Here is a 19,518-nt window from a genome sequence, read left to right as displayed (position 1 = left end):
TATTTCATAATAAAAATTGAGGAGAGCTTAGGATCACAGAGAGCCCAGTCAGTGTTTGTCCGTAATGACTCCCTAGCCCACTGAGCTGTGCACTGCTACAGTAGGAAAAATAAAAAGGTACCGTGTGCAAAATACAGCTGGCATCTCTAATTCTATAAATTCTCTTATAGACAACAATTTCTCTCGACTTTTAAAATATGATTGAAAAGGCTTTGTGTCAGTATCAGGAAGGTTACAATAGCTCCATAATCAGATTCAACATATGATGTATATGTGATGTACAGTGTCTTGGTCAATGGAAATCTGCCTGCTTTTCAGTTGCAACCATCACAGTAACTTGAATATAGTCTGCCAAGTCTTTGAGAAAATTTTGCTATTGTACTGATTAAATCACTACGACAAAATAGCCAAACTTTTTAAAAGGGTAAAACAGTGCATCTCGACGGATGACACCCCCAGAAACGCAACAGAATAATAAAGCAATTCATTTCTAAATTATGCAAAAAATGTCATATCTTTTATATTATAAATTAAAAGTAATGATTACAATGCAAACTAAACTGATAACAAAAAGGTATTTCATGTTACATTGTTTGTGACATTAGCCTAACTGTGTCATTTTGGTGTCTCCCATCCAGGGGCTTGACCTTTCAAGGAGATTAATGTAATTTGTTTAAAAAAAGAAATTATAAAACAAAATCTGTCAGCATTTCAATATGCATGTCCGGTATGTATGGGAGACATCGCTCACAGTTCAGCAATTCTGGCCATGATCTTGATTCATTTATGAGAAACACTGATAACACATACTGGGGATCGTTCAAAAGCAGTAGTGATTTACACTTTATGACGTCATCAAAGCAAAGATGGGTAATGTGCAGCCGTGGAATGCTCCAGGGGTTTCTAGAATAACCTCAGCTAAATTGTAAGATGGGCGGCAATACGAATTGAGTCTGCAATGCGCCGACAATATCCAAATCCTAATGATAGATGAACATGGCTTCTTCTATAGCATGAAATCAGCATCTAACCAGGGAGAAAACATATATATATATAAAAAAAAAACTCCATCTCTGTATAACAGATACCCAATCAGACTGCTAAACATCTGCTATTGCACATTGTGTGAAAGTGATAAGCCATTTTTTTCTCTGTTCCCAGATCCGGTGTATAATTCTCTCCATTATTAACAATCACATCGCACCAAAATGGAAATGTCAGCCACTGGAGTAACAGCCCCGCTTCATTTATTCCTTATTCAGTGTCGTAAGAGATTTTAAATAGCTTCCCTATCTATTGATTTTATTTGTGTTTGATTGAGCTACTCATATTATGTCTATATGTGCACGCTGTGAGAATGATGCCTGCAAGATCAAATAACTCCATCAAACATTAATTCAATAGTACCTAGGAAACCTATCTGCAATGCATCACATTGTCCTAATGAGCTGTAACACCCTGAAAGCTGTATGCCATTTATAAGGCCTACTGACTTGTTTAAAATATGAGGTCCTTTGCCCTACTAGTAATTCTCAGCATGCGTGCATTTAGAAATAACCTTGAGATCCACAGGCCAAAGTGAATACATACGGGAGGCAAGGCCTGAGCTTCAAGCAGACCTGTCCATCTGTTCTGGACAATTGAAATGCCACCCCCCCACTGGCTTTCAGGAGGGCGTGCTTCGCCGCGGCCCGGCTGCCGGAGTGGCAGTCATCCTCAGCGGAACGGCAGGTGGCAAGGGCCGGCGCGGGTGAACCCAGGGGCTGTCCTTGAACGCCCCACGGCACGGCAGAGTGCTGCACCACGGGCACATCATTTGCCGCTGGCAACATCCTGGCCTGTCACAATGATCCATGGAAGGTCCTGAGGTCGCCCGTCTGGCGGGCGGCGAGTGATCAGGAGCTCTCCCACTTCCTCCTCTGGTCGTCGTGCTGCAGGCATCTTAAAGCTGATAATCTTACATCACTGCACCTCATTCGCTCCCAAAGATTCAGAGGAACTTGTGTCCTCAGTGTCCCTTAACCACCTCCTCTGTACCTCGGGGGACTGGACTATGCAGAGTACAGACCAGATTACTAGGTATTACCATTTGCGTACCCCACTGTAGTGCAGAACGAGGCTGATACCCCACCAGATCTGTTCTTCCTCTTAAGATTTTGCAGAAAGTATTTACATTTGTTTTGCGTTGCACTATTTATTTCCAGAATGGTCACTTGATACCCAATATGGAAATATGGTTTAGCATATTGATTACATTTTTTTTCTATGTTGATAGTATATTTTGAGGTTTCAGTTTAATCTTCAGTAAGCATACAAGATACAATTCATTATTTAATACAAAACACAACACTGTATGATATACACAGAAAGCCATATCTGAAACAATGTCAAGTGAATATTATATAGTAATTGCACTTGTCTGTATCTGGCTGCCCACATGGAAAGAACCTATATGAGGATATATGCGCATATATGAAACCTATATGCAGTATATATGCATATAGATGCTGCATATATGCGTATGTATGCCACATATAGGCAAAATTGAGGTGCATATATGTACATATAATATAGGAAAACGGCCAATTTTATATATGTCACATATATTAAAAACCTATATCAAAACCTATATTAAAACATATGTTTATATAGGTTATTTCCGTGTGGGTGGGTTGGGGCACCATATGCTGAGTTACAGATACTGTGTCTGTGGATCTCATCTGGCGATGCAGGAAATATTCCAGTGGTAGGTATTTATTATTTGTCACATTACATGCAAATTCAAAATTATACAAAGATGAAATAATATTTGTTGATTTAGATATTTAGTCAGTGACTCTGAACAATGAAGTGTTTAAAGAATCGTTTTGTTTTGCAAAGACTAGCATTATAAACTGCTAGGAGATCAGCACACAACAAGGTCTCCTTCGGATCATGCCGCATCACACCTAACACACAGCTCACTCTAAGGACGATGTGATTTGCTAGTTCTCCAGCGTGAACTGCTTCAGAAGTGAAGAGGCTGCATTTTCTTACTGATCCCTGCTTTGTGTTGCCTTTCAGAGAGACACCGGGACTGTAATCTGCATCGTTGATGAGTGAGTTTCTATCCCATTGCAGCTTCGAAGTAATTTGTAGACACGCCAGCTTCAATCCATTATGACAATGTTTTGGCTAATGTCACTAAACACTGGGAATTAAGTAATAATACAACTAACATTCCTGAATGTAATATCCTCTTGCTCTGTTTAAATTTGTCTTTTAATATGCGGAAGTTCATGGGAAGTGGGACTTGAAATACTTATATTATGGGTCTGTGGTGTAGAGATCACTCCTAAATCTGTACTCTATACTGTGTGTAGATCTTTATAGTTTAGGAAGGGGTATACCAAGTTTCCACTCTTAATCATATAGGCATATTTGTGTTCGTCAATTGTGAATGTAAGGATGTCACCTCTGCTGTGCTTGACCTGGTGGCTTCATGTGAAGTTTGCTAGATCTCAACTTATTTAACTTTTTTAAAAACGTTGCATTAGCCAAAAATATTTAGAGTCAACCCAAGCGAGAAAGGAGAGAATGAAAGTGCTGTGGGAAATGAACAGCATTTAATAATAAAGTCATGAAACACAAGAATGTGTTTTATATTATACATCCACAATTATGATGATGCTGGAAAATCTTTTTGGTAACATTTTACTTAAAGCAGTCATATAAATACATTATGCATATACTCATAATGTATTATGAAATACTTAATGCACTATAATGCACTATAAATACGTTGATAATGCATTATACTTACTGTTATAATGCATTATAGTTGACAGCATTCATAATACATAATGAACATGGCTATAATGTGCTATGCCTTATTATAAATATTTATAGCCATGTTTATAATACTTTGTGAAAGCTTTACAATGCATTATGATGGTCTCTCTAATGCATTTATATGTCTGTTACCATACTTTTTAAATGATCCATATATGTTCTTCCCCATCTTCAAAAACATCCATCTACAATATATAATATATTAAAATATACATCAATATATATATAAAGAAAATAAAATTCCATCTACTTCCCTGGCACTTTTCCTACAATTAAATATTACAGAAGAAGACTTGATAGCAGACAAAAAGCTATACCGGTGACATCCAGCAGAGGGCAGCATGTGCTCAAAAGAGGCTGCAGTTGAGAGATTATCTTGCACTGCTTCTAAAATTCATTTCATAAGGAAAAAAGGAGAAGATATAAACAAATACCTTAGGGCAGTACTTACTAAAATATATTCAGTCTATATTAGGAATATTAACTCTTGGGATTTGGGGCGTATTTCCCAGTTGTCCATTATTTAAATTATGCATTTAAAAGAGCATTAATAATGAGCCAACCATTCACTTTCATTATCACCGCACTGAAATAGAAGTGCGCTCCCCTTGCACTGGCTATGCTGTCAGAAGTGCAGGGAGACGTGGTACCACATCTCACTTACTAACAAGGGATCAAACTCACTGGGAACAACACGTGCTATAACCACCAGAAAGAGCAATTCATTGGCAGTTGTCTTGCTAATTTTGGGGCCTCTGTGTGGGAACAGGTGTCAGATATTCCCACCCACCACTTATATAGTGACTGACTGGCTGCATTCATTTCTCGTTTAAAATGGAATGACAGCCTAAATCACCAGGAGCTTCACCGGCATGTGCAAAGATCTAGCCAGGATTCCACACATGGACATGGACACAGATTAATAGCCGTAGAGTGGAAATTACAATTTCCACAACACACCAGATGGCAAATTAATGATCTGGGAGGACTGGTCCTGCGCTGCCTGCGGTATTCCCATAAGATGGAATATTTCTTGCTTTGGTGATTTTTGGTGTGGTGTTTTTTGGTATTAAGGCTCCAATATTGAGGTTCCCATTTTGTATGAATTAATTTGTATAGCGATTTTAAGATTTTGGGGGAATGACTTCCCTCCGTTTAAAAAAGCAGAAATTCTGTCATTTGTGAAAAATGCTGACTATAACGTTCATTGTTGTTATTGCTTAATTTAAAAATTAAGAAAATATCAATATTTTATAAACAATAATTTTATATGAAACATATTTTTCCACATTATTTCATTCAGATGATAACCTGCTGAACTCAAATGGTATGTGGTTTGTGTAGGCAGCTCTTTACTGCTTTGTTATGCAAATATATGTCATATTTAAGATAAAAAGCATACCAGTAAATAAAAGATAAAAGTAAAGGCCTACGATCCTTTTAAATATAACTACTGGGATTAAAGTCATATTAGAAATGAATCTGGACAGGGAACATTCCAGCAAAAGCTGGGTCCTTCTAAATGTTTTAAATTTGATTTATGCATGTTTTCAGTATAGTCATTCCTGGTTTATTAATGCAATAAACTTATTCAAATATAACAGAATATAACAGAAATATAATTGCAATTGTCAGAGGATTTTGAAGATTTGAAGTTGTCGTAACTGCAGTTCATGATTTGGAGATGCTAGCATAAAAATATCTTTGATATGGGAAAGTACTGGAATTTCATTCGGGTCCAAATTACATCACTGCTTAAGCTGAGCTCAATGAACATCTGATGTATTATGTAACTGTAAGATCGCTCAATACCTTTAAATTATATTTTTCTATACCAGAATTACTTTAATACATTGAATATTATATTTTCACAGTTTATTTCTCTGGATGAGGAATGGCATTAAAAAAATTAAAAAACAGCAAAACATGATCCATATGTTCACTAAAACAGAGATTTGTGTGGCATATGTGTGAGTGGCTGTGTGTGTGGATGTGGCTACAGTATGTGTGTGACTTACCACTGACAATGTGTGAATTAAATACTGATACAATAAGTACAAGCTTTGCTGGTATAAAGGGGTTGCAAATTTAAAATACAGAACATTTAACTCTTTTTATATGTTTATAAAAGGTTATATATGTTTTATTTGAGAATATTGTGAATATGCATCAATAAAAACTAAATATAAAGCAGAGAATATAAAGCAATCAAACTGATTGGTTCTTGCCGTGAATCATTTACATAATGGGTGTGGTCAGAACATCTAAGCTGTGAATGACTTTGCCAGTTTAGATTCTGCAGGGGAGGCAATCGGAGATCTTCCCCGATCCAACAGAAAAATGAATTCAGAGCTTCAGATCTAACTCCTTATCCAGCTTCTAGGGCAAATCTGTAGAAACATGTCCAACCAAGATCGTTCCAGCATACAAGGAAAGTTATGGGTAAGTGATTCTATGAGATGGGGAAGGGGGGTCCACTTGTTTTCCTCTGCTTCTACTGGAAATGATTTTGGAACAAACTGGTACTTGCTATTGAGTGGAGATATCTTTTGACAGTAATAAAGTTTTTAGAGGTGTGCTTGAGGACACAAGATAAAGGATGTAACGTTTAATTTGTATTAGCTATTTTTTAATAGTAAGTTTTGCTATGGTTTGCTAAGTTTTGCATCGCACTTTCATTTTATAGAAAAATAATAAGACCTGATTTTTGTTTTACACGTGTAATTGTTATTTTTTATTTATTTCAGGGACTGTGCATTCTATTGAATGTCATCAGGCCTTTATCCTGCTTTTCAAATTTCAGCCAAGCAAGAGAAGTCATCTACAAAATAAAAGAAGGATTACCAAAGGGAACCCTGATTGGGTCTATCGGTGTGGACTTAAAGTTAGATCTCTCAGCAGACCCCCCTTTCATATTCAGTCTGGCTTTAAAGAAGATCAGTGAACAGTATGTGAGTCTAATTAACACAACTGGGGAGCTGTACACGTCTGCTAATGAAATTGACAGAGAGATACTCTGTGTGGAAAACGTCGAAGGCCAGGGGTGTTTCCTGTTTTTGGATGTGTTCATTCTGCCCCAGCAATATTTCCAACTGGTTAAAGTAAAAATCATTGTGGAGGATGTCAACGATAACAGGCCTTCCTTCCCATCAGACGAGATCCGGCTGTTCATCCCTGAGAATGCACAAGTGAATTCTAGGTTTGCCGTGGAGCAATCTGCCGTTGACCCCGATGTGGGAATCCATGGAGTTCAGACGTACTGGCTGATGAACGACTATGGGGTCTTCACTTTGGACGTGGAGGAAAATGAGAGCAGAGAGCTGACACCCTTCTTGATAGTGATGGGTGCTCTGGACAGAGAAACTAAGAGTGAATACGTCACAAAGATAATTGCAGAAGACGGTGGGAATCCACCGCTTCTGGGAACGGCCATCCTGAAAATCTTCATAACAGATGTGAATGACCACTGTCCGCAATTCACGGAATCTAACATCAATGTCACCATACATGGGAATGCCACCAAAGGAGTGCATTTAACCAGTCTTCATGCCTATGATCCCGATCAAGGAGCCAATGCCCAGATAATCTACGTCTACAGCGAGCGAGTGCCCAGAGAGGTGAGGAATCTGTTTCACTTGGATAAATCCAGTGGAGTCATTAAGCTGCAAGGTAAAATAGATGCAAAGATAGCTAAGTTCTATAAGCTGACGGTCCTCGCCAACGGACCAGGCTGCATACCAGCTGTTGCAACAGTGTTCCTATACATTAACAGAGTCTCGGGGCCGCCATCTATCATTCCTCGATATATTGCCCCAGAGAAAAATGGCATTGTATCTCTGAAGGAGTCTGAGCCTCCATTTACTCCAATTGCATTTTTCACTTTAAAAAATATAGATGAAAGTGAAAGGATAGACTGCCACCTGGAAGCTAATGGCCCGTTCCGAGTGTCACCTTACAAGCCCTTCAGAAATGAGTACTTATTGGAAACAACAGCCTCACTGGACTATGAGCACAAACAAGAATATGAACTTTCTGTAGTGGCAGTAAACTCAGATGGGCTAATCATTAAAACAATTTTTATAGTGCAAGTGATCGACGAAAATGACAATGCGCCAGTTTTTAGGCAATCTCTAATGGAGTTGTTTATTGAGGAAAATAATGCTCCAAATACCTTCCTGACAAAACTGTATGCTACAGATGAAGACAGCGAAGACAGGGGAGAAGTGTCTTATTTACTAGGGCCTGATGCACCTTCCATTTTTTCGCTTGATAACTGGACTGGAGTGCTTGTCGTGTCCACATCGCTGGACCGAGAAGAGAAGGAAGTGTACAGGTTCACAGTGGGGGCAGTGGATCACGGATCTCCACACAAAGAAACAATCGGCACTGTGGTGGTGACAGTGCTGGACCGAAACGATAACAGTCCACATTTCATCAATAAGGACTTCACCTTTTTTGTCCCAGAGAATTTTCCAGGCTACGGGGAAATAGGAGTGCTTTCCGTCACTGATGCTGATTATGGAAGGAATGGCCGGGTGTCTTTGTCAATCATTAACGGCAGTGACATTTTTGTCATAGACACTGCAAAAGGCACCTTAAGGGCCAAAACATCCCTGGACAGAGAACAGCAAGGGACCTACTTCTTGCTGATTGAAGCAGTCGATGGAGGGGAGCCTTCGCGCTCCTGTGTCGTCACGGTAACTGTTTTGCTCCTTGATGTCAATGACAACCCACCTTTGGTGCTGTTTCCGCAGTCCAACCAGTCATACATGCTGGTATTGCCGAGTACTCCACCTGGCACTTCCATTACAGAGGTGTACGCTGTGGACAAAGACACTGGAATGAATGCAGTGATAGAATACAGTATCATTCAAAGGAGGGGTGGCGAGCCGGGCTCGTTTGACATCGACCCCAACACAGGGAACATCACCCTGAGGAAAACACTGATTGGCCGAGGCCTCTGCAGTCTCCTCGTCAAAGTCAGTGACCACGGGCAGCCAGAGCCCCTTCACTCCACTGTGATGGTACATTTTTTTATCAATGAAACAGTGAGCAACGAGAGTTATGTACGGAATCTACTGTCAAAAGAAAAAGAGCCTGAAATGGAGGAACGTTTCTTCGGTAGGTTAATTAAATATTCTGAGAAGAGGGACTCCTTGCTTCCCTGCCAGCCCGCTGTGGCAGTGCTGACGTCGGCCTGCCTGGGACTGCTGCTGACTGTGTTTTTACTCACCACATACATATTCTGCACAAGGCATAAAAATAAGGGCAAAAGAGTGGAGGCGGCCATCCCGTTAAAGATAAACCTCCCGACAACGGAGAAGAAGGTCATGGAGAGGTCAGACACCCGGCTACAGTGACACTTATATCCACATATATTTTTAACAAAAAAATTCAATATGTGAATGATGATTATTTAAATCCACAAAAATATTATTTAAAAGAACAACATTATTTGAATAAATTGCTGTATTTTTCTGGTTACCAGTTCAGATTAAATGTAAATTAAACTGTTACTTTTGTATTAGTACAGTCTGGGCATTCTTGACGTTTTGGATTCCCTGGATTATTTTTTCATCTAATTGAACTTGAACGTTCATCAGTGTCACTGGCTGACTGCATAATTAATACATATAACCAGAATGACGTCCTTTAAAAGAATATTTCTCTGTACTGTGCATCGCTGTATTGGGCTTTGAAAGCATTTAGTTTTGTAATACATCCAACCTGTGTAGCCGCAAGAATTTTTAAGGAGTATCTTTGCCTTTATATAGTTCCTCATATTTTAGTCACTGTTTATTTCCCATTGGCATCCCTGAAGAGTGACCCCATTCATTCCGTTTGGCTATTCTCCTTAAATATTACAAATACATTGAAAAACTAATGTAAATATACAATTTGGATTTCTTTGAGATCTAAAATATTTCTTGGATGTTAAAAATTAACTAACATATTTAGATATATCTTTAGGGAAATAGACAGAAAGTTGCAAATGCAAATATTATTCTGGTTGGTGAGAATTGACAGATCAATATTTTCAAAGCGCTTTTTCTTTTGAAGATTTCAGTTCGCATTTCTGTATGATCCATATTAATCTTAAGTAAAAACAGCATCAGCATGATACACATATTTAAAAATATATTTAAATGCATATAAGGCACATCAATAAATACATCTTCTTTTCAATATAATAAAAAGTACCAATGTATGATAATGTCTTCAGAACTTTCAATCATCAGCATATTACAGTATCTGTCAGTCATTTTGAAAGTTTTCAGATGTTTTAAGTTGTTAATCAGTTTATCGGATCATAATGATGGAATGCACAGTATTTAAAGTAAATGACAGATTATGCGCAAAGAGTTCTTAATTGTCATAAACTCAGACAGTGCACAGACACAAAGGACCCAAAACTGACCTGTCCCCCTGATGTTGCCAGTTTTTCTGTGCAACAGTCCCTGAGTCATTGGACAGGTCCAGGGGCGTCTTACTGCACAGGTGTGATGCAGGGGCCTTGGGGGGTGATACAGGGGCCTTGGGGGGTGATACAGGGGCCTTGGGGGGTGATACAGGGGTCCTAAACCTTGGTTAATAAAATTTCATCCCACCACCACCGGTCGCCACCTTTTACTCTCACCAAACCAACGATAGGAAAGTGGCTGGGAGGGTCTCTAATAACTCAAGCAGCCTCTGTGCATGTAAATGAGTGTCTGCACCAGACGATGCAGGTGACCATCTGGACCAAGGTTCTGGACCATGCAGGTGACCACCTGGACAAAGGTTCTGGACCATGCAGGTGACCACCTGGACCCAAGGTTCTGGACCATGCAGGTGCCCACCTGGACCAAGGTTCTGGACCATGCAGGTGCCCACCTGGACCAAGGTTCTGGACCATGCAGGTGACCACCTGGACCCAAGGTTCTGGACCATGCAGGTGCCCACCTGGACCAAGGTTCTAGACCATGCAGGTGACCACCTGGACCAAGGTTCTGGACCATGCAGGTGACCAACTGGACCGAAGGTTCTAGATGATACAGATGACCACCTGGACCCAAGGTTCTGGACCATGCAGGTGATCACCTGGACCAAAGGTTCTGGAACAATGTGAGGTGGAGAAGGACTTAGGGGTGGCTGGCTGATGCAGCTGGGCAGAGGGGGAAGAGACTAAAACCAGGATGAGGTACTAAAAGGCAAGAAAAGATTACAAACCAGACTAACTACAAACACTGAGATGAGACAGACCAGATGGGAAAACCTGTTGCTCCGCGTTATCAAAACTGGAACATCCAGTTAAACCCCAGGTGGTGCAGAGGCCGGCAATCGATACCCGATAACTAGGAATGTACAAGAACAGGCTAGTAATAACACAAAAATTTCAACTGTACGGCATTACAACAGTTCGAGACAAATCTGTTTTTTATAGTCACACATGAAGAAAGTATAATTGTTTTTTTTTATGTCATAGCTATGTCATGCTTGTCAAAATAAATGCATCATATGAGTGTTTTTCCCAAAATGCCCATACATTTTACATAATTGTCTACTTACCAGTTTTTAGAGATATTATTACATGGTGGATCAATGGTAACTGAGGCTTCAAGATAATGTGTCTTTCCAGTCACTGGCATTAGAAAACACTACAACTGGCACCATTGGAGTGTATGTGTGGCTGTGTGTGTGTGTGTGTGTGTGTGTGTGGCTGTGTGTGTGTGTGGGGGGGGGGGTTAGCATAGATAAACAAAAAAGTAAAAATGCCAAAAGTTTTGTATTTTGTTTGGTTACTTTTGGTTAAGTTTTGGGCTGGGTAGGTGTTAAGGCTGTCGTTATCGGGATGTGTGTGTGTGTGTGTGTGTGTGTGTACACGCATGTGTATGTATGTGTTTATTACATACACCTTTCTTGTGAAAAGTGGCCTATACCAGAATTTCCAGGCTATGACACCATTACATAAGACAATTTCCGCTGTTGACTTTGGAGGCATGAAAGTGTAACACATTATAAAATGTGTCGCCATCTATTATTCATCCACTTCCAGCGTATTCCAGTCCCTGGGCTGAAATACCAGAGCCAGTCTGTAATCTCCAGTGCTATTTTGTGCTAATAAAAATAACCAAGTAATTTTCAACTGGCCACATGTTGTAAGGCTGATACCACTGATGACTAAATCCAGGCTAGTAATCAGTTATAATGACGTCCAGAGGCTACTTTTCAGTATTTAATTTATATGTAGTCTGAACTGGAATCTCAGTAGAGACTGAAAATGTATGACCCTCATAACTTTAATTTTATTTTTTCACATTTAATCAGAAACAAGTGCAACTGTTCATTCATTATGAATGTTGTAATGCTGTATAGTTGAATTTTATAATATAAAATAATTTTGTTTTTACCTCTGAAACTAAACCTATTCATTTTTTGCATGTATGTCTTAATATACAAAACTATCACTGCTGATCATTCTGCTACAGTGATATTGGTGAGGCACTGGTAGAATGTCAGGTAGAAAGTGAATTTAAAAGAACAATGGGTTTAGATGCATTCTACCACATTGAGGGATGGTTAAAAATAAACATACAGTACAACTACAAAAGAGGCACAAGTGAAAGAGCAAAATTACATTAGACATATGCAGTCGCAATTAGATATTTATAAATGCGTAGAAAATTAAATGGGAACTTACTCTTTAGTTAGGGAGAGTACACAATAATAAAACAAGTTTAAAATTGTATCATCATCATTTCATGCATTTGAATTGTAACTACATTACCGGATGTTTCATTGAATAACTTATTTTTCATTGGATAAATTCTTATTTTGATCACTTTTTTATACTTTTTTTAATAATTAAAAATGCTCAACACAGTTTTCAAGAGCCTATTAACTTATTTTTGTGGTCATGTGGAGTATTGCGTTAAAACAGATAAATATCCTTAGCAGGAATTTGCACCAGTTAATCACTGACCAAAACAAATAGTAACTTTACCCTTGAACGAGAAAAGTTAATTACGGCTGTTAAATTGATGAAGTATCTTTGTCACACTCAATAACAAACTCTTGTTACTAAAACTACATATATTGTCCTGCACAAATTAGATACAGATCCTAGTAATTCCAGTCACATTCATACCCGGCTAGATTTGAAAAAGGAAACACACACACACACACACACACACACTTTAACATATTGTAAAGGTTTTTAATATTTAAAAAGAAATATGGTGATACATGATTTGTGTAAGTGAGAAGTTAATTCCTTCTCTCAACAATCAGACTACTCTATCAACTGATAATACAGTATAATCAGATTTCACACATGGTGGCTCAACATGGAAACATTGTTATTATCATCACGGAGCTGCAATTTTTGTAACATTTCCCAGCCAATGGGATATTTCTCTGTAGTGTTACTGCCCTCAACTTCAACAAACATTTTAAAAGCATACTGGTATGTATGTCACATTTATCAGCCAAGGACTCTGTAAAGAAATGTTATCATTGCCTCTTTGTTTTCATTATTGCCTTCTCCTTTATTTTGCAATAGATATAACTGCAATCACAAAGCTGGCCCAAGGGTCCTGGAAACAAGTCTATCTGAAATTACATTAAATTATTAATTGTTCAGACACCAAGTAATTACTATCAGCCATGGGTCGGATTTCTAGATTGTCTGTATTGTTCTATCATGCCCTGAATTCCAACAAATGTAGCCAGAATAATAGGACTGCTTGAGTTACATGGGCCTGAAATTCTATGAACTCCTGCCCCGGTTATGATCCAAATCCACTTCATCTCCTCTCTTGTCTTACTCTTCAATAATGCATTTTGATATCATTCCCCCCTTCAAAATCTCTGTTTTTGATTGAATAAGTAGTGCAGGGGCACCATGCGATAGAAATAATTCAGCCCAAGCCTTTGATCCCTTTTGGATTATGTCAGGAGTTTCTTTTTTTGCCATCTACAACGACAGAGAAATCTGATTTTACTGGACAATCCACTTTCTTCTTGCCTTTTTACTTTCAGATGTTCTATGATAGCTCCAAGACATTTTGATGGGTTACTTTTTATTTGCCAACTCTTACTTACATTACATCATGTACTTACATTAACTGTATGAACATTCATAAGCTGTATGGAAGTATTTGTTAACATGCTAAGAAACCTTAACAGATTTAATATACATTAATACAAACATTATGTGATAATAACAGATAATTATATCTGTTAGAATCATTCAATTGTGATTATAATCATATAATCTGTTTCACATGGATGCATTGCTGTAAATGTTGAATGCTTTATGAAGGCGCAGTTAATGTAAAGTGTGTGTGTATTTAATTTCTAATTTAATTCCTTTACCTTTGTGGAGCTTGTGGAATGAACGTGAACCGTAGAACTAGACATCAGAACTAAATTAAAATGAAAAATAACACACATGGAAATATATAATTGCTGGTATTTCCAGACTTTCTTCAGTCAACTATTTTTCAAATCCGCTAGCCATTTTTGTTATCATTCTGATCATAGAGGGTAGAAAAGGTACAAAATCTTCAGTTGACATCTTTCCTGTTACTTTTCCCAAGGCCAATGAGCGATCGAGGTTTGTTCACGTCACTGAGCAGAGCCTCCACAAAACTCGGTTTGGCGGTATATTGCCTGTAAATGAGTGGATGACTCTCTATACCCTGGTGCCAAACGTTTCATACGTAATGGAATTTTTGTTAACAGCCTGAAAGTCCATTTCCTCCTTTTTTTTTGTTTTGGTTCTGTGATTTTATTTATGTTTTATTTATTTATGAGATTTACATTTTTTGACATTCCAATGTCTGAATATTGGAATTAAAAGAATTAAAAGTTCATTGCTCTTTGTATTATTATGCTATTATACTATTATTATATCAGTGGCATAAAATGATCTTAAAATGGCAATAATATAGTTTCAGGATAATATATTGTCCAACAGAAGTAATCAGGCCTTGTCTGGAACTGGCCTTTCCTGTGCAGTGCTGCTTCAGTTTTGTGGTGAAGTGCCTCAAAATTTAACCAGTTCTAGTTCATCACTTATACAATTCCTCAAAGTTTGAAAAAGACCCGTCAAATATGTTTTTTGAGATATCCTCTTAATAAGGAAGTGTTTGTGGCAGAGGCAACAGACTGATCTTAAAACCACATGTTCCCCATCCGGGGAATACAATAACTTACCACTACACTGTTTTTCACACATCTACTTGCCAGTTAAATAATGTTATCCTTAATTTCCATCATCCATAATACAACTTAGGCTTATTTGGATTTGAATTGTGCAGTGCATTCAATCAACATCTCATTTATCATTTATGAAAACTGACACAACCCTTAGCTCTCTAGGACTATTGCTGCGAATTCCTGAATTAAATAAATAAAACACAGTTAATATTTCTGTGTAAGCTGACATTTTCTTAACATCGCCGTCAGGAAACCATGTAGACAAAGATGTTGATAAAGTTTTGGCCATTTAATACTGTTAATTGTAAAAAAAAAAATTATATCTGGTGAAAATGTGTTTCAGTTATCTGGCCTTGTCAAAAGTAACATCTTAACATGACCAAATGCTGGAGGGGATGAGGTGCTTATTTAGACATGGGCCAAAAGGGATTTAAATACTCGGCCCATCTTAATACCCACTTGAAGCAAACATGACTAGGCCAACAGAAATCCTTGTCTCTGCAATTGACCTAAAATGGGATTTTTCACCGAGAAAGAGCAAATAGACCAAATTCAAACATACAACATTTTCTTTTATGCCTTTTCTCAGCCCTTTAGAAATTGTCCGTATTTGCAGACAAACCGGATAAGTACCTGGACTCAAAAATCTGATGATAAATAATGAAATGTGGAATTGTTTTTGCTGAACAAGTTTAACAGAAGCATTTGGCACTTTTACTTGAGCAATTAGAGTCATTTTCAGGGACAAAGGTATTGGATATGAATGGGATTGACAGTAAACAAATGACACACGGAAAGTGTCATTTCACCCAACATCTAGAACCTGGACAGGGAAATGTTTATGGTGGTTGGGTCACTTGTTGCATATAGACACAAGTGACAAAAAACTAAGAATACACCAAATAATGCATATTGCATTGGGTTAAACAGGGGGCTGGAATTCATCAACCCCAACTTCTCTGGTGACTAAAATCTCCCCTTTGAAGATGGATGTAATCCATCCAACCCCCCCCCCCCCCCCCCGCACCCCCCACTTGGTCCATCTGAAACACACACAGTACATACACTCTCAAAATTCATATATATTCTATTTGTCTGCGCATGGTTTGTGTCGGCCAAGAAATTTTTAATAATTCAGCAATTATCAGGATGCTGAAGCTGTTCCTTAGGTATATTAATGTATAACCGAACATTTAGTGTCTGTGTATAAACAACCCAATATGAGAGAAGGTACAGTAATAGAGAATAAGGTTTTCTGCAGAGAAGGTCATGCAGCGCTGCTCCAGAATAATCCACTTCCTTATATAGAGGAGGCAGTTTGCAGGCTCACCAATAACTTATTGGTTGTGCTAATGTACCCTTTCATATGGGCCCAGGGACAGGGACATGCACCATATGGCCGAGGGATTATTTATACGACTCTTTTTTTCTGAAAACATTTCCTTATCGGAAATTGGGCACGAGTAGTACATCGGCAATCACCTAGCAACAAGAATTTAGTGTTATTGCTCACGAAAATGTCTCTACAAAAGAGTTTGCAGTACTGATTTCTTGCACAATTCATCATTCTAACATTAAAATGTATTCAAATACAAGTACTGAATGAGGTATACCCTTTAAAATGGCTGTGATAATTTCTCCAGCACTTAATGGACATGTATAACACATGCCTGTCAACACTGGGCTTAGAAATTAAGGGAGAATTTCCAAGGTCCCACACCTTCCATTCCCACCAGCGGAACCCATTGTATTTTAAAAAAGGGCACACAGTTAATCCTCTAGCTTGATAGCAATGTTTTATTGATTATAATAGTATGTTTAGCTTGGTAGCAACATGTCCAATAACCGGCATGATTTAATAACATTTGCCTTGATAAGTCGGTAATATTAGATATTTTGCTTTGCCAATACACATTTAAGTATACCTAAAAAAACACATCTTTTATACTGTCAAGCTAAACTTAAGCAATTTTTTATATTAATGAAAACACACATTTTAAAAAATTTGCAAACATACAGACCACTAGTCGAAATTGAATACATTGAATTTTATGTTCTGTTTACGTCTATGATGAATTTAAAAAAAAGGAAAACTGTATCAGAAACAAAGGCTACAAAGCTGAGTTGAAAGCCACATCAAAATTATTTGTTATTTTGAAATATTAGCTTAAGACAAAATTCCCAACATTGGTGATAATCATCGGTCAGTCACAATCAGACACTGACACCAGGTTACCTGTCTGTTATTGTTAATTACCGATACTGTCGTCAAATCTCATAAGCCTAACGAAGACACACCAAACTGAAGGCGTGCTTCCTCACAAACTCAAGTTCCAAGACCAAAAGCACAAAAAAAAAAACACAAATAAGAACAAAAAAGTGCTAATAACTATAACGGTGGATAATTGATTCAACAGTTGTCGTACCTCGCAAACATAGAAAAAACCAAAGACTTTTCTGAACCCAATCAACCAACCAAATGTTAGTAGAATGATTGGCAGAGAAGAAAACCTCTCTCTACTCTGTACCAGACTACATGGCTCTGCTCTGTATATTTCCGGTTACAAACGATCAGCCAATCAGAGATAAAGTGCCCTCCACAATTATTGGCACCCCTTGTAAATATTGGTTAAAAAAAAGGTTCGAAAAAAACTACCTTTTGGTAAAGTAGCTTTATCTCACACTTAAAAAATTAGAAAAATCCAACCTTTTGTTAAAAAAAAAACAAATCCATCACCAAGAAATAATTATTTTTAACAAACACATGTGCCACAATTATTGGCACCCCTAGAAATCATAGTGAATACCATGTAACTGAAGCATGTTTCCCATGTAAATTGTACGTCTTTGAGTTGATTGGAGTGTGTTGGAACATTCAAGCTGTAATCCATGACTTCCTGATTAACCAGGATACAAACATGAGGTGACAGAGCCCAAATTCCCAAATCTGGAGAGATTCTGGAAAGAGGAATGGTCTCAGATGCCCTGCTCTGTATTCTCCAGCCTTATAAAATGTTATAGGAGAGGACTCAGTTCTGTTAAACTGTCAAAGGGAGGTTTTACAATGTATTAAATGCTGGGGTGCCAATAATTGTGTCACGTGTTTTTGCTGAAAATAATTATTTCTTGATGAAGCATTTGTTTTTCTTTGATTTAATTTATTTCAATGAAAGGTTGGATTTTTCTCATTTTTCCACTGTGACAGGAAGCTATTTCAGCAAAAGGTGGATTTTTCTCTAAGCCTTTTACAAGTCTTTACAATGGATGCCAATAATCGTGGAGGGCGCTGTATGTATTATGTATGTATCATCTCGGGGCAAGACGAGAATCGATGAGGGGGATGGCCCCCCTAACCATCTCACTAGATCCAGCCCTGTTTCTGCACTGAATGTCAGTAATGTTGTACACACTGCCTGCTGGGGGATTACAGCAAGAACACATCACCACAGAGACTGATCAGTCTGGTTATATATACCCACCATTTTAAAGGTTAAAAATATGCAAAATTCACAGGAAATTTTTTAAATGGGAGGACAGTAGCAAAGAAGGGTATATCTTTTTTTTCCAGAAGTTTTCTGAGATTTTAGACTTTGAATAATGACATGCAAAAATACATCTATATTAATTTGAAAAGCTTTTGGATTAATTGAAGTTCTATAGATGCACATATTGTACACAAAAACAATATAATGAAAGCATGAAATACTGCTTCTATGACCCTATACTCGATATGGGTGAAAGATGGATGGGTGGGGGATGTACTAAATACCCAATAAAGTGAACAGTTATGGGGGCAAAGAGTTGTATACAGTACGTCTACCATGTCTGCATAGATACTGAACAAGAAACAACTGCAGTCTGTAGGAAACCATCGGCACAGTGACCCCTCCTCTGTGAAAAAAATGCCAGTTATGTTCAGCTGCAGTGGATCTTCCAGTGACAGCTGATCGCAGCATCATCTGATGACATAATACAAATTAGAATCATAGTCTTTTTACTAAAATAGTTTTTTTTTATTGTAAGTTTAAAAAATAAGATGATTGAAATACCTCATGAATTAATTAATAAAAAAAAAAGTAACATGCAGCTTTATTGTCTTTCACACTATCATGTTTCTCCTCTGGAATCATGTGTCAGGGCATTATGTACCAAGGTTTCCTTCTAATCAAAATGACACTTGGGTCTGCTCAGGTTTAGCAGCAGCGATCTCCAACATACCATCATCTGAGCAAAATAAGTCTTATACCCTTAGCAGGAAAGATACTGGCTATAGGGAAATGGCTGGCAAAAATGGTGAGAGCCTTGAGTCTTACAGGTGGATGTCGCTGTAAGTGGTTCACTCTAATAATAGAACTTATTCCATCAGAGTTACAGCATCTTGCTCCCTCAGCTCGTTTACTCTAAACAGGGTGATGTTTACAACTGATCCATCTTAATTAAAATGTGGATATTCTGCTGGATTCATTCTGAATAGGTACTGATTGC

The 19,518-nt window shown here is 38.0% G+C and overlaps 1 protein-coding gene across 1 annotated transcript; it reads left to right on the top strand.

The window, feature by feature from the left end:
• Positions 1–5,857: 5,857 nt before the first annotated feature.
• Positions 5,858–10,344, top strand: pcdh20 (protocadherin 20). Its single transcript, XM_023793084.2, has 2 exons — positions 5,858–6,273; positions 6,579–10,344. The coding sequence occupies exons 1-2, from the start codon at positions 6,232–6,234 to the stop codon at positions 9,189–9,191; spliced, it is 2,655 nt and encodes an 884-aa protein (XP_023648852.2). The 5' UTR covers positions 5,858–6,231; the 3' UTR covers positions 9,192–10,344.
• The last annotated feature ends 9,174 nt before the right edge of the window (positions 10,345–19,518 follow it).

This window comes from Paramormyrops kingsleyae, chromosome 16, assembly GCF_048594095.1.
Source record: "Paramormyrops kingsleyae isolate MSU_618 chromosome 16, PKINGS_0.4, whole genome shotgun sequence".
NCBI classification, from domain to species: domain Eukaryota; kingdom Metazoa; phylum Chordata; class Actinopteri; order Osteoglossiformes; family Mormyridae; genus Paramormyrops; species Paramormyrops kingsleyae.
The sequence above is the reverse complement of the archived record's forward strand: the minus strand, read 5'-3'. Positions and strand labels throughout refer to the sequence as shown.